At 40.5% G+C, this 13,030-nt stretch overlaps 1 protein-coding gene across 2 annotated transcripts; it reads right to left on the bottom strand.

Annotated features, from left to right (window-relative positions):
- Window positions 1-1,179: 1,179 nt before the first annotated feature.
- ARPC3 (actin related protein 2/3 complex subunit 3) lies at window positions 1,180-12,790 on the bottom strand. Of its 2 annotated transcripts, XM_020882569.2 has the most exons (8): window positions 12,643-12,790; window positions 10,809-10,932; window positions 9,931-10,030; window positions 6,989-7,065; window positions 3,379-3,447; window positions 2,459-2,585; window positions 2,006-2,100; window positions 1,180-1,495 (listed from the first exon to the last, which is right to left on the bottom strand). In XM_020882569.2, exons 2-8 carry the CDS (start codon window positions 10,824-10,826, stop codon window positions 1,433-1,435), a joined length of 549 nt encoding a protein of 182 aa, XP_020738228.1. In that variant the 5' UTR covers window positions 10,827-10,932; window positions 12,643-12,790; the 3' UTR covers window positions 1,180-1,432. The 2 variants fall into 2 exon arrangements, with proteins under 2 accessions (XP_020738228.1, XP_020738229.1); XM_020882570.2 differs by lacking the exon at window positions 10,809-10,932 and having other exon boundaries at window positions 12,643-12,751.
- Window positions 12,791-13,030: the final 240 nt, after the last annotated feature.

Below are 13,030 nucleotides of genomic sequence, written 5' to 3'. Positions count from 1 at the left end.
CAGCACGCCAGGCTTCCCTGTCCATCACCAACTCCCGGAGCTTGTTCAAACTCATGTCCGTTGAGTCAGTGATGCCATTCATCATCCTCTGTCATCCCCTTCTCCTCCCGCCTTCAATCTTTCCCAGCATCAGGGTCTTTTCCAACAAGTCAGTTCTTCCAATCAGGTGGCCAAAGGATTGGAGTTTCAGCATCAGTCCTTACAATGAATATTTAGGACTGATCTCCTTTAGGATTGCCTGGTTTGATCTCCCTGCAGTTCAAGGGATTCTCGAGTCTTCTCCAACACCACAGTTCAAAAGCACCAATTCTGCAGCTTTCTTTATAGTCCAATTCTCACATCCATACATGACTACTGGAAAAACCATAGCTTTGACTAGACGAACCTTTGTTAGCAAAGTAATGTCTCTGGCTTTTTAATATACTGTCTAGTTTGGTCATAGCTTTTCTTCCAAGGAGCAAGCATCTTTTAATTTCATGGCTGCAGTCACCTTTCTGCAGTGTTTTACCATTTTTTTAAAAAAAAAAGGAATGAGGTACTGATATACATTATAACATGAACAAACCTTGAAAACATTGCCCTGGGTCAAAGAAACAAGACAGGAAAGACCCCTGTTTTACAATTCCATTTATGTGAAATGTCCAGAAAAGGCAAATCCATAGAGACAGTGGGAGGAAGGGGTTGGAAAGGAATTTGGGGAGAATGCTTGCTGAAGAGTACATCTTCTTAGGGTGGTGAAAATTTTCTGGAATTAGTGGTGATGAGAAAAACTTAGTGTACAAAAGGAAATAAACCATGAATATTCATTGGAAGGACTGATGCTGAAGCTGAAGCTCCGATACTTTGGCCACCTGATTTGAAGAGCCGACTCATTGGAAAAGACCCTGATGCTGGGAAACATTGAGGGCAGGAAGAGAAGGGGGCGACAGAGGATGAGAAAGTTGGCTGGCATCACTGACTCAATGGACATGAATATGAGCAAACTCGGGGAGATAGTGAAGGACAGGGAAGCCTGGCGTGCTGCAGTCCATGGGGTTGCAAAGAGATTGACATAACTTAGTGACTGAACAGCAACAACAATGTATTATCAACTGCTGAACTGTACACTTGAAAAAGGTGAATACAGTTCCCCAAATTTTTATGTAAATGTCAAAAATAAGCAATGGATTTCTTCTGACATGAAATGTTAGAAATTTCTTTATTATTATTTATTAAGCACCAGCTTAATACTACAGACATTTCAAATCACCAGGCAACAACTCATTCTTCCCCACCCATCCCACCCCAAATTCTTGATAAAGAGCTCTTCAAGTAAAGACACACGCTCTTCTCTCCTCTGTATAAAACTTTATGAAATAAAGGCAAAGAACTGTGTACATCTTGCTGTGAATGCTGCCCACGGCCGTGGTGCCAGGGTCCACCCGAGGTTGCTTTATTGTCCAGGTCCTGAAAGACTCTTGTTCATGAACTGTCTCTTCACAAAGCAAGTCCACCACTAAGAATGGGGGACAAGACAAGGACAGCGGTGGTCAAATCACAGTGCAGGTTCCAGGTGAGGCCAGAATATGAATTTACCTAACAAGAAAACTTAACAGTGGTCTGGCAGCCCGTACACTATATAAGCTCTTTGAAGGTACATGTAAAATTCTCTTTTTTTTTTCTTCCTTCCTTTCTCTCTTTTTTTTTTCTTCCTTCCTCTCTTTTTTTTTTTCCTGCAGTGACTCACAGGTCACTCAAAATTACGACAACAAAATAACTACATTAAAACGGTCTCACACAATACCCGTTCTATTGGTTTACAATGCCCCAACCTAAGAACATACAACCAACATTTCTTATTACATGCAATTCATTATTCTCTGTGACTCAGGGAACTCCTGCTATGTATAAGGTACCAAAGTTAAGCAATACTACAATGTGAAAACTAAACACCTTAGTGTATTAACAGTGGCTACAGGGTAAAAGGTGATTTATCAACTAAATAGGCAATGAAAAGAGTTTTTACCTTGCTGGGTTTATCATTTTGAGGGTCAAAAACTTTCTCACAAAGTCTCAGTCCAGTCTCTTGCCTCAACTGTTGTAAGTAGGCCCTCATCACTTCTAAAATCAAGAGCAGGTAAAATAAAAAATTATATTTGAGAAAGCATCCCAAATGTGCTAGCTGTTGATTTAGACAGCGACCTTGGCAATATTCTTCAACATATGAACAGGGTAAGAAATAGAAATAGCAGTTCAAATGGTTTTAAGATTATACATATTTTGGTCCAAAAGGTTCTCTACGTGTCATACTTGTTGCCAAGGATCTTTTGTGAGAGTGACTCTCACAAAGTAGGATAGTGCATGAGATAATGATTCCACTCTCAACCTGTACAACAATCAAGTTAAGAAAAGGAGGGGGGTAAAAAGTCCAGTGGAGAAAACTGTGTGCCACATAGGAAGGGGGAAGAGATGTTCTTACCATCTTCCTGTTTGTTTGCAGGTTTGGCGTAAATGGCATTAAGTGGAAAACCAGGCTCTCCAGGAATGGGAAAATTAGTGATTCCCAGTGTATACATTTCTTTCTCGCCTTGGCTTTTAGAATTGCACTTAAAAAAAAAAAAATTATATACACAAATTGGAAAAGGGATATAACATTTCAATTTGCAGTTTTTTTAGTCTAAGTGGCGAGGTCTGGGGTTATGATTTTGTGCCCTTTTGTAATCTGGTGAAGCCTGTAGGCTCCTCCTCAGACTAACCTTTTAAATGAATAAAATGAAACAGGACTACACAAGAATCCAATTGTAATGAAATACAATAATTACAATATTTAAAAAATCAAACTTATGACATAGCCACACATGTGCTCTTTAATGCACTAAATAACAAAACTCAGCAGTGGACCTAACAACTGAATTTTGAAGCAGTAATGAATGTAAATAAAATTTCAAAATATCTTCAATTCTAAATGTAGTATGAAAATGCAGCAGAAAGTCACAGGTATTGCTAATGCTATTGTGGGTTGCTGCCTACGTTAATAATTAAAGTAAATGCTAGACTTCAGTTGGAGGTTAGTGAAAAGATGTAATCTTTTATCCACTCAAGTTCATGTACCCCTGAATTCTATCCCTGGACCCCAGGTTAAGAACGCTTGAGCCATGGGCTGAAAAAAGAATATTTTGGTCAAGATTTCAGTCTTGGAAAAATATATGCAAAGCCTTAAAACACCATCATCCTTATCTTCTCATTAGTCAACTACTGTAAGTTTAGACATCTACATTCAGATTTTCCTCTCAAGTCCATGCTCTAAGTGAGAGGAAATATTTTCTATTTCTCCTTAAAGTCTGAACAAGTCTAAATACCTATTGTGTTCCTGACAAACGATCATCCAGGCTTAATTACCTTTTGGAGTTTCTTTAGACACTCAGAAATGTAGAGAGTTATGTATATCAAGGTCCTATCAGCTTCATTCTATGAGAAGAAAACAAAACTTAAAAACAGTGCTGATCAAAATGCAGTAATTATTTGCAATAAAAGAATTCAATCTTTGTCTTTTGATTTATTAACTGAAAACTGAGCACACAGTCATGACAGCATCAAAAATTCCCATTCTCCAAATGCAATCTTCTCAAGCCCTCTGTCTGCTCCTGGGGGGACAGCCACAGGCTTCCTCCCTGAGCTGGGCGGCTGCCCCTGTTTTCCTCAGCTCCCCTTGCCCTGGGTTCCTGAGCAGTTGTACCAATAACTTCTCCTTCTTGGAAGGAGAGCTAACAAAGCTGCGTGGAAAACCTGAGGTGAACCATATGGCTGGTTAATCTTTAAAAGCTCTTTCACTTCAGGATCTCTGCTGAGATTACAAACATGTATGACTCTAAAGGAGGAAGCAATTATTTCACAACTGACCTATTCTTGAAGAGCTCCAAAAGTCCAACTCTTGACCTGACCCAAAGGAAAATGTGGAGAAGACAAATGGACGCTAATCAAATGTGGCATGTACTTCAGGCCACATTTTATATAGATTCATAATTTTAAATAAACAAACTACACTTTTCCCTATTTTTAAGAGTCTATGATATTTGAGAGAGAATGAAATGTGGTGGAATTTTAATTACAAACACCACACTTAAGACCATGCATTAGATTAGAAACATCTATAACATCATAGATCACAGTTTATTGTCCAAGAGTCTACAAATAAAGATTTCACACCCTGTTGGATTCCAAGAGATTAAAGTTTGGCAAGGAGTTGAAAGAACCAAAAAGTAAAGGAGAAAAGGAAAGATATACCCATTTGAATACAGAGTTCCAAAGAATAGCAAGGAGAGATAAGAAAGCCTTCCTCAGTGATCAGTGCAAAGAAATAGAAGAAAACAACAGAATGAGAAAGACTAGAGAGCTCTTCAAGAAAATTAGAGATACCAAGGGAATATTTCAAGGAAAGATGCGCTCAATAAAGGACAGAAATGGTATGGACCTAACAGAAACAGAAGATATTAAGAAGAGGTGGCAAGAATACACAGAACTGTACAAAAAAGATCTTCACAACCCAGATAACCACGATGGTGTGGTCACTCACCTAGAGTCAGATATCTTGGAATGTGAAGTCAAGAGGGCCTTAGGAAGCATCACTATGAACAAAGCTAGTGGAGGTGATGGAATTCCAGCTAAAAGAAGTCTTAAAAGATGATGCTGTGAAAGTGCTGCACTCGATATGCCAGTAAATTTGGAAAACTCAGCAGTGGACACAGGACTGGAAAAAGTCAGTTTTCACTCCAATCTCAAAGAAAGGCAATGCCAAAGAATGCTCAAACTACCGCACAATTGCACTCATCTCACACGCTAGTAAAGTAATGCTTAAAATTCTCCAAGCCAGGCTTCAGCAATAAGTGAACCGAGAACTTCCAGATGTTCAAGCTGGTTTTAGAAAAGGCAGAGGAACCAGAGATCAAATTGCCAACATTCGCTGGATCATCAAGAAAGCAAGAGAGTTCCAGAAAAACATCTATTTCTGCTTTATTGAGTATGCCAAAGTCTTTGACTGTGAGGATCACAATAAACTGTGGAAAATTCTGAAAGAGATAGGAATACCAGACCACCTGATCTGCCTCTTGAGAAATCTGTATGCAGGTCAGGAAGCAACAGTTAGAACTGGACATGGAACAACAGACTGGTTCCAAATTGGGAATAGAGTACATCAAGGCTGTATATTGTCACCCTGCTTATTTAACTGATGTGCAGAATACATCATGAGAAACACTGGACTGGGTGAAGCACAAGCTGGAATCAAGATTGCCTGGAGAAAGATCAATAACCTCAGATATGCAGATGACACCACCCTTATGGCAGAAAGTGAAAAAGAACTAAAGAACCTCTTGATGAAAGTGAAAGAGGAGAGTGAAAAAGTTGGCTTAAAGGTCAACATTCAAAAATAAATAAGTAAAGCTCAACATTCAGAAAACTAAGATCATGGCATCCAATCCCATCACTTCAGGGCAAATAGATGGGGAAACAGTGCATACAGTGGCAGACTTTATTTTCTTGGGCTCCAAAATCACTGCAGATAGTGACTGAAGCTATGAAATTAAAAAATGCTTACTCCTTGAAAGTAAAGTTATGACCAACTTAGACAGCATATATATATATATTTTTTAAGATTTATTTATTATGTGGCTGTGTTGGGTCTGAGCTGTGGCATGTGGGATCTTCCCGTGACATGGGGGATCTTTCATTACGGCACATGGATTCTCTATTTGCGGTGCAAGGGCTCAGTAGTTGCAGCACACAGGCTGAGTTGCTCTGTGGTATGTGGGACCTTAGTTCCCTGACCAGGCATCGAACCCATGTCCTCTGCATTGCAAAGGTGATTCCTAACCACTGGACGTCAGGGAAGTCCCTAGACAGCATATTAAAAAGCAGAGATATAACTTTACCAACAAAGGTCTGTCTAGTCAAAGCTATGCATTTTCCCAGCAGTCATGTATGGATGTGAGAGTTGGACCATAAAGAAAGCTGAGTGCAGAAGAATTGATGCTTTCAACTATGGTGTTAGAGAAGACTCTTGACAGTCCCTTGGACTGCAAGGAGATCCAACCAGTCCATCCTAAAGGAGATCAGTCCTGGGTATTCATTGGAAGGACTGATGTTGAAGCTGAAACTCCAATACTTTGGCCACCTGATGCAAAGAACTGACTCATTTGAAAAGACCCTGATGCTGGGAAAGATTGAAGGCAGGAGAAGGTGATGACAGAGAATGAGATGGTTGACATGAGATTGGGTAAACTCCAGGAGGTGGTGATGAAGGGGGAGGTCTGGCGTGCTACACTCTATGGGGTCACAAAGAGTTGGACACGACTGAGTGACTGAACTGAACTGAAATTCCATAATCTAGAACATTATCAAGAAGATTTAGTGACACTCCTTGTAACTTGTTCATAGCAGCATCTCAGAGAACTTCTTTTCATTTCTCCCTCTCCTTTTCTACCCACTTCCACTTCTCCCTTCCTCCTGAGATCACAAGAACTAGGAGGTTGAGGGAAGGGTCCAGGACACAGAAGTATATAAACATCAGCATGCAAAATTTTTTGGTTTTGGACTCGTACAAAGTAGGTGCTTAATACTGCTGAGTAAATAAACGTAAAGAAGTGTCTAGACAAGGGTAAATCTCCTCAGTATAGGACCAAAAAATATTTTAAGCTTTGGGAGCCACAGTCTGTCACAACTACTCAACTCAGCTGCTGTGGCATCAAAGTACCCACAGGTGATGTGTAAACAAATACAAATAGCTATGTTCCAGTAGAATTATTTACAAAAAGATGTGGTAGGCCAGATTTGGCCCTTAGACAGTAGTCTGCAAAACCATGGTGAACTAAGATTAATATAGAATTAGGCACTGTTCTGGATTTTTAAAATCATACAATCTAATTTCATTTTACTTATTCCTCACATTAACTCTGACTGCCAAGTAGATACTATCCCCATCAGAAAACTAAAGAGCAAAAGTTTTGTACTTTACCTTAATTTCATAGTTTTTGAAGAAGACATTGGCCTTAAAGTAATAGATAGCTTCATCCACAATATCTGTATCTTTTGCTAAGCAGGGCAGGATGGGAGAAAGGCAGAGGATGTTAGCCAAATGTAAAATACAACATTTAAAAAGCAATAAAAAAAAAAAAAGCTCAACAGTCAAGGGCTTTGGAATTGAATAACATAGAATCAGGCTACTGAAACAAAGTCTTTAGAAAAAATTTCTAGAAAAATAAGCACATGGTTTATTCAGACAGCTTTATTGTCTTTATAAAAATTATACATGCTCATTATAGAAACAAATGAATCAATACAGGAAAAAAAAAGTAATTTGTCACCCTAATCTCACTACCCAGAAATAACTAGTCTCAGCATTTGGTGAACATCACTCCAGACATTTCTCAGTGCATTTACAAAAACAGACTGAGACACAGACTAAATTTAATAAATTGCTTTCTTAAAAATATTTGGATGGCGAAAAGGTTCCTTCGGGTTTTTCCAAAAGATGTTACAGAAAACCCCAACGAACTTTTTGGCCAACCCAATACAAAGAATTCCATACAATTTTATTTGAACTTACATACTATAGCTTTAGGGGAAAAAACTCTCAGCTGTTCATTTAGGAACATACTGGGATTCACACATACATCTTCCTTTTTACAAAAACTGTGACTTCAAATATGTACAATCTGTTCAAGGTGGCTAGAGACTGAGAAAAACCAGAAGTACTGTTGTAACAAAGACAGATCTCATTACAAAATTTCTTTGGCTTTTTTTGGGTTTTCCTTTTTTTATTTTAAAAAGGTCACAGTCCCAGGGTCTTGATATCCGGCAGCCGGTTTTAGCAATGCAGAAACAGTTATTTTTATTTCGCAACCCTAACTGCTATCCCTCTCACACAGCAGAAATGCAGAAGCTTTCATACTCTAATCCAGTTGTCTTTATATTTGCCCATTCCCTTGCTGGAGAATTTTAACAGAACTTTTTTTTCCCTCCTTTAAAAAAAATTTTTTTGGACATGTGGGATCTTAGTTCCCCATCCAAGGGTCGAACCCACACCCCCTATAGTGAAAGCGTGCGTCTTAACCAGTGGACCACCACAGAAGTCCCGAACAGAATTCTAACTCTAGACTTATGTTCCCTATGATCTATTCTCTTATTTGCAAAAAAGAAACTTCCTTCTATGATCCCACAGTGCTTACAAAAGCCGGCTAGCTCTAGTGTCATGTTGCAGAGGAAGGGAAAAGAGGCTAGCTGATAGGATTCAGGCTAGCTGATAGGATTCAGAACATAGAAGAGCATTTGGCATATATAAGGTGTTCAAAAGATATCTGTTGAATGTAAATAACTAGATTAATGCTAACAATTACTTAGTCCATAGCACAGGCTTAGATTTCTCCATAATTCCAATTCAGTCCTATTCCAGCCCCCTAGGGAAGAGTAACAAGTCACTCTTAACTATAGAAATCATGAAGTTCCAGTTTCCTGCAGTCCCAATCTCTCTCAAGGGCCCAAGAATTGCAAAGGTGGTAATTAAATTTACTTCATCCTTGGTCAATAATGTCTTCTGATATACTATATGGTATTTTGTCACAATCTGGGAAGTAATCTGATCAAACACTGATTCTTATTCTTCCTCTGCAAAAGAATAATGTCATTCTTTTACATTATTTTTCCTGTTTTGGTGGCTTTTTTTTTCCCATCTCAGAACAAGAGTGTGGTGACTCACTAAATTTATTAAGTTTACTGAGCTTTAAACTGGTATTGAAAATAAAACTAAATTAAGAGGAAGTCAAGTCAAATAAACTGGCCAGAAGAATGGAGACAGGGTCAGTACAAAATTAGTAATCTAAACTATGGTCTTGGAAACCACAAATGGAACTCAGTGCAGACCCTTCCTGGGTGCAGAGAAACCACGTCTAACATAATATAAATTGCACTGTTGGCAGAACATCAACATCTCAGAATGTCGTCAGAAGAGTCTCAGATAGTATCTGAAAAGAATGAGGCATTCTGAACAGAGAAAAAAAAAGCTCCAAAAAAAAAAAAAAGGTGAGTAACAAGAAAGAAAGCAAAAGATACAAAATTCAGAAAAGAGAAGAAATGAATAATGTTATACAGGACACTTAAGACTGAGGTATTGGTAAAAAATGGGATCCTGAAGAATGGACAAAGGAAGTAGATTTAGATAAAGAAAGAGGTTAACCAATATGCAAAAGAGAAAAAGAGACACAGATGTACAGAACAGACTTTTGGACTCTGTGGGAGAAGGCGAGGGTGGGATGTTCTGAGAGAATAGCATTGAAACCAGTATACTATCAAGGGTGAAACAGATCACCAGCCCAGGTTGGATGCACGAGACAAATGCTCAGGGCTGGTGCAATGGGAAGACCCAGAGGGATGGGATGGGGAGGGAGGCGGGAGGGGGGATCGGGATGGGGAACACATGTAAATCCATGGCTGATTCATGTCAATGTATGGCAAAAACCACTACAATACTGTAAAGTAGTTAGCCTCCAACTAATAAAAATAAATGAAAAAAAAAAAAAAAAAAGAAAGAGGTTAAAACACTTTGTTTTTTCCAGCTTGATGACAGAGAAAGGATGGGGACACGGTGTTCTACAGAAGCAGCAGCATTAGATTTTTAAGAACTGACAGTGATGATAGGGAGACTGTTGAGAATTAAGCACATTGCCTCCTCCCTCTCAACAAAATATCCCAGAGAAACTGGCAGCAATAATAGTTTCTTTTTTTTTTTACAGTTTCTTATTAAATGCAACATCTACGCAAGATTTGAGAAGGTAGAAAGCACAATATCCATCAAGCAAATAGAAAATACAAGAGCAATCTGAGAAAGTATTTCCCTGATGTGCTAACATCAGAGGGTTTCATACCAAAATGTGAAAATAATGGAAAGGGGTTTTGACTTACTCTCTCTAGGGGCAGGTCCTTTGAACTGACTTCTGATAGGCAATAGTGCCATGTTTCCAATGAGTTTGGTGTCAGGGTCCATGAGGGAAGAGTGGTAAGCCTGTAGGGACAAGCCAGGTAAGAACACAGAAGCAGAAAGAGAGCAAATGTCACTGGGGCAAACAAGTCCTTTTTCCTAAAGGAAAAAAAAGAATAACTAATCCAAGATAAACTGGCTCATGAAAACTATCAAAGTTTGAGGAATTCTGAGAAAATCTGAGGCAAGCTGATTGTTGAACACAGCCATTATTAAAAATAAAATTATATAAATTTTCAATTAAATAAATTATATTAAAAACAAAGGTAATAAATATTTGACACTTTCATTATTTCCTTTTTTAAAATTATTTTACCAATATCTGTGATCTTAAGGTTAGTTATGTCTTTTGTACCTACAGTGGAAAGACTATATGATAACATGCTACTGTGCTTCCCTACCAATTTCACATTTGGTGACAGCACATTGGTAACTGGTGGGGTATTCACACTATAGAAATAGGCAAACACTATATAAATCAGAGGTACCCAGTAACCCAGCTGTTGTTAAAACCACAATCCAATCACTGGCTCTTCAGCTCTGCCACTTCCTGGCTTTATGCCTTTTGACCAAGCCATCACTTTTCTTCTCTTAGCCTATTTCCACATTTGTAAAATAAAAACATATATACTTGTTTTCAGTGGGTGGATATGAGTTAGAGGAGGGAGAAAAAAAATCACATTTATGAGAACAATTTATAAGCCAATTTCTAGTTCGGTATTTTACAAGATGTCTGGCTTTTTGTAAGACAACATGGGCCCCAGTCATTTATTCATTCATTCATCAAAAGATTACTAAGTACCTTCTGTGTGCAAGGCATGTGGATATACTGGCATGCAAGACCAGCCCTGGCTCTGTCAGGTGAATAGAGGAGACAGATAATAAGGAAGTCATCACAGGGGAAGTCAAGGGTGCTCTTTGTGCACCTGGAATGATGAGCACAAGGCGTCAGGGTTCTGGCTTAAAATCTGGCTTTATCAAGATTTACTAGTGTGCTTATGTATTTAAGGGCTTCCGAGTGGTTCAAATGGTAAAGAATCTGCCTGCAAAGCAGGAGACTTGGGTTCAATCCCTGGGTCAGGAAGATCCCCTGGAGGAGGAAATGGCAACCCACTCCATTATTCTTGGCTAGAGGAGGAGCCCAGGATTCTTGCCTAGGACAGAGGAGCTTAGTAGGACCCATGGGATCCCAGAGAGTTGGACTCGACTGAGTGACTAACTTTCACTTTATGTGAAAATGGATTTAAAATGGATAACCAACAAGGACCTACTGTACAGCACATGGAACTCTACCCATTGTATGTGGCAGCCTGGATGGGAGGGGAGTGTGGGGAAGAACAGATACATGTATATGTATGGCTGAGTCCCTTTGCTGATCACCTTAAACTATCACAACATTGTTAATCTACTACACCCCAATACAAACACACAACACACGCACACACTAGTGTGCAACTTTGGGCAAGTTACTTAACTTCTCTGAGCATCAACTTCCTCCTCTGCAAAATGAAAAACCACTAACATATCTACTTCATAATCACTCTGAGGATTAATTAGGGAATAATTTATACAAACTGTAGCTCAGAGCTGGCCTGACATGCATCAGGAGTCAAATGGTAGCTGTGGGATTTACGAAATATATAACTATGGTTTGCTCCTTTTTTATTACAGATACGCTTTATCTAACGCAGCCCCTATCCTCCCCTGCACTAGCTATATTGTCTTGTTACCCACTTATTACCTTCATGACATTTGTCACTATCTGAAACAATCCCCCTTATTTTATTTACATTTACAGATTTATTATGTCTCCTCATTAGAATGTAAACTCCTTAAGAATAGGGATTTGTTGGCCTTATTCACTTCTATAATAGTGCTTTGGCATGCAGCAGATGCTAAACATCACATGTTACTGAACATGCTTTTTCCTCATCTGCAAAATGGAGACCATGATGGTGATAAATCTACCCCTGTGGCTGTCAGAAATTAAGAACAACAAAACCACCATCAATTTTAACTCCTACTCTGATGCACATGAAAACAAACATTTGGAAACTAGGCGCGGACCTTGCACCTGCTCTGAGAGCCCTAAACCCAGCGGCTCAGGTGTGGCAGCCACTGCCGGGGCGACAAGGGAGGAGGAGTCCGGGAAGCGGGGTCGGACAGGCGACAGGCAGCATAAGGGACCCGCCTCCAGAGGCGAAAGAGGAAGTGGGCCTACAGGGGGAAAAAAAAAAAAAGCCGGGCCCTAGCTGAGATATGAGAAATTAGAAGGGCAGCCCTTGCCTTCGCGGCTCTAGTGAGGCTTTGGGAACCCCGCTGGAATCGGGGGGAAGGGGAGAGGCACAAAAAGCGATAAAAAGGATCAAGCTTGGAGAGGAAGACTTGAGGCGGTCTCCTCAGCAGGCCCCGGGTCTCTAGCCAACTCTGCCATGCGCTGTTCCTCCATGGCCGGCCGACACCCCCGGGCCGCCCTAATCCCACAGAGGCCGGCCCCTCTCCTCTTGCCTTTCCTCTTCTCAGGCCCCTGCTTTCTCTCTGCCCTCCTCGGCCCACTTTTCTCAGCGCACGCAAGACTTCTCGCGACTCTCTCAAATCCCCGCCGTCTCCCGACACCCCCAACTTGGCCCCTTTACCGGCATCTTGGAGGCGCCCGGGTCTCTACCCCAACGAAGAGAATCTGGTTAGCGCTCGGCGGTTCCGGTCTGGCAGCCGGGGCGGGGTAGGCGGAAGTGAGCCGGAAGGGGAGGGCGAGGGCAGGACGCCGCGCTTCCGGCCTTGCAGTTTGTGGCTAGCCGCCGCAGCTGCGCGGATCCGACAGGGCACCAGGGGGCGCTCGAGCCCTAAGCAGGGGCTCTAAGTATCGCGCCTGCGTCAAGTGTGGGCGAGAATGAGGTTGATTTCGGGGTTACAGGACATAGATAAATCACCTCTTTTGTTTTTTCTCAAAGATCACCTTTTCAGTGTAGCATTCCCTGGGTAATCCTAAATTCAGTCCAACTTCACTCCCCTTTCCCTCAGTTC

The sequence above is a fragment of the Odocoileus virginianus genome, chromosome 12 (genome assembly GCF_023699985.2).
Source record: "Odocoileus virginianus isolate 20LAN1187 ecotype Illinois chromosome 12, Ovbor_1.2, whole genome shotgun sequence".
Lineage (NCBI taxonomy): Eukaryota > Metazoa > Chordata > Mammalia > Artiodactyla > Cervidae > Odocoileus > Odocoileus virginianus.
Note: the sequence above shows the minus strand (reverse complement) of the source record. Positions and strands in the feature narration are given on the sequence as shown.

Coding starts and splice junctions, on each gene's coding strand:
- ARPC3 (XM_020882569.2), bottom strand. Junction 7,066..9,930: donor AGGACCTGCCCCTAGAGAGA/GTAAGTCAAAAC, acceptor TGCCCTGCTTAG/CAAAAGATACAGATATTGTG. Junction 2,101..2,458: donor TGCAAACAAACAGGAAGATG/GTAAGAACATCT, acceptor TCTTGATTTTAG/AAGTGATGAGGGCCTACTTA.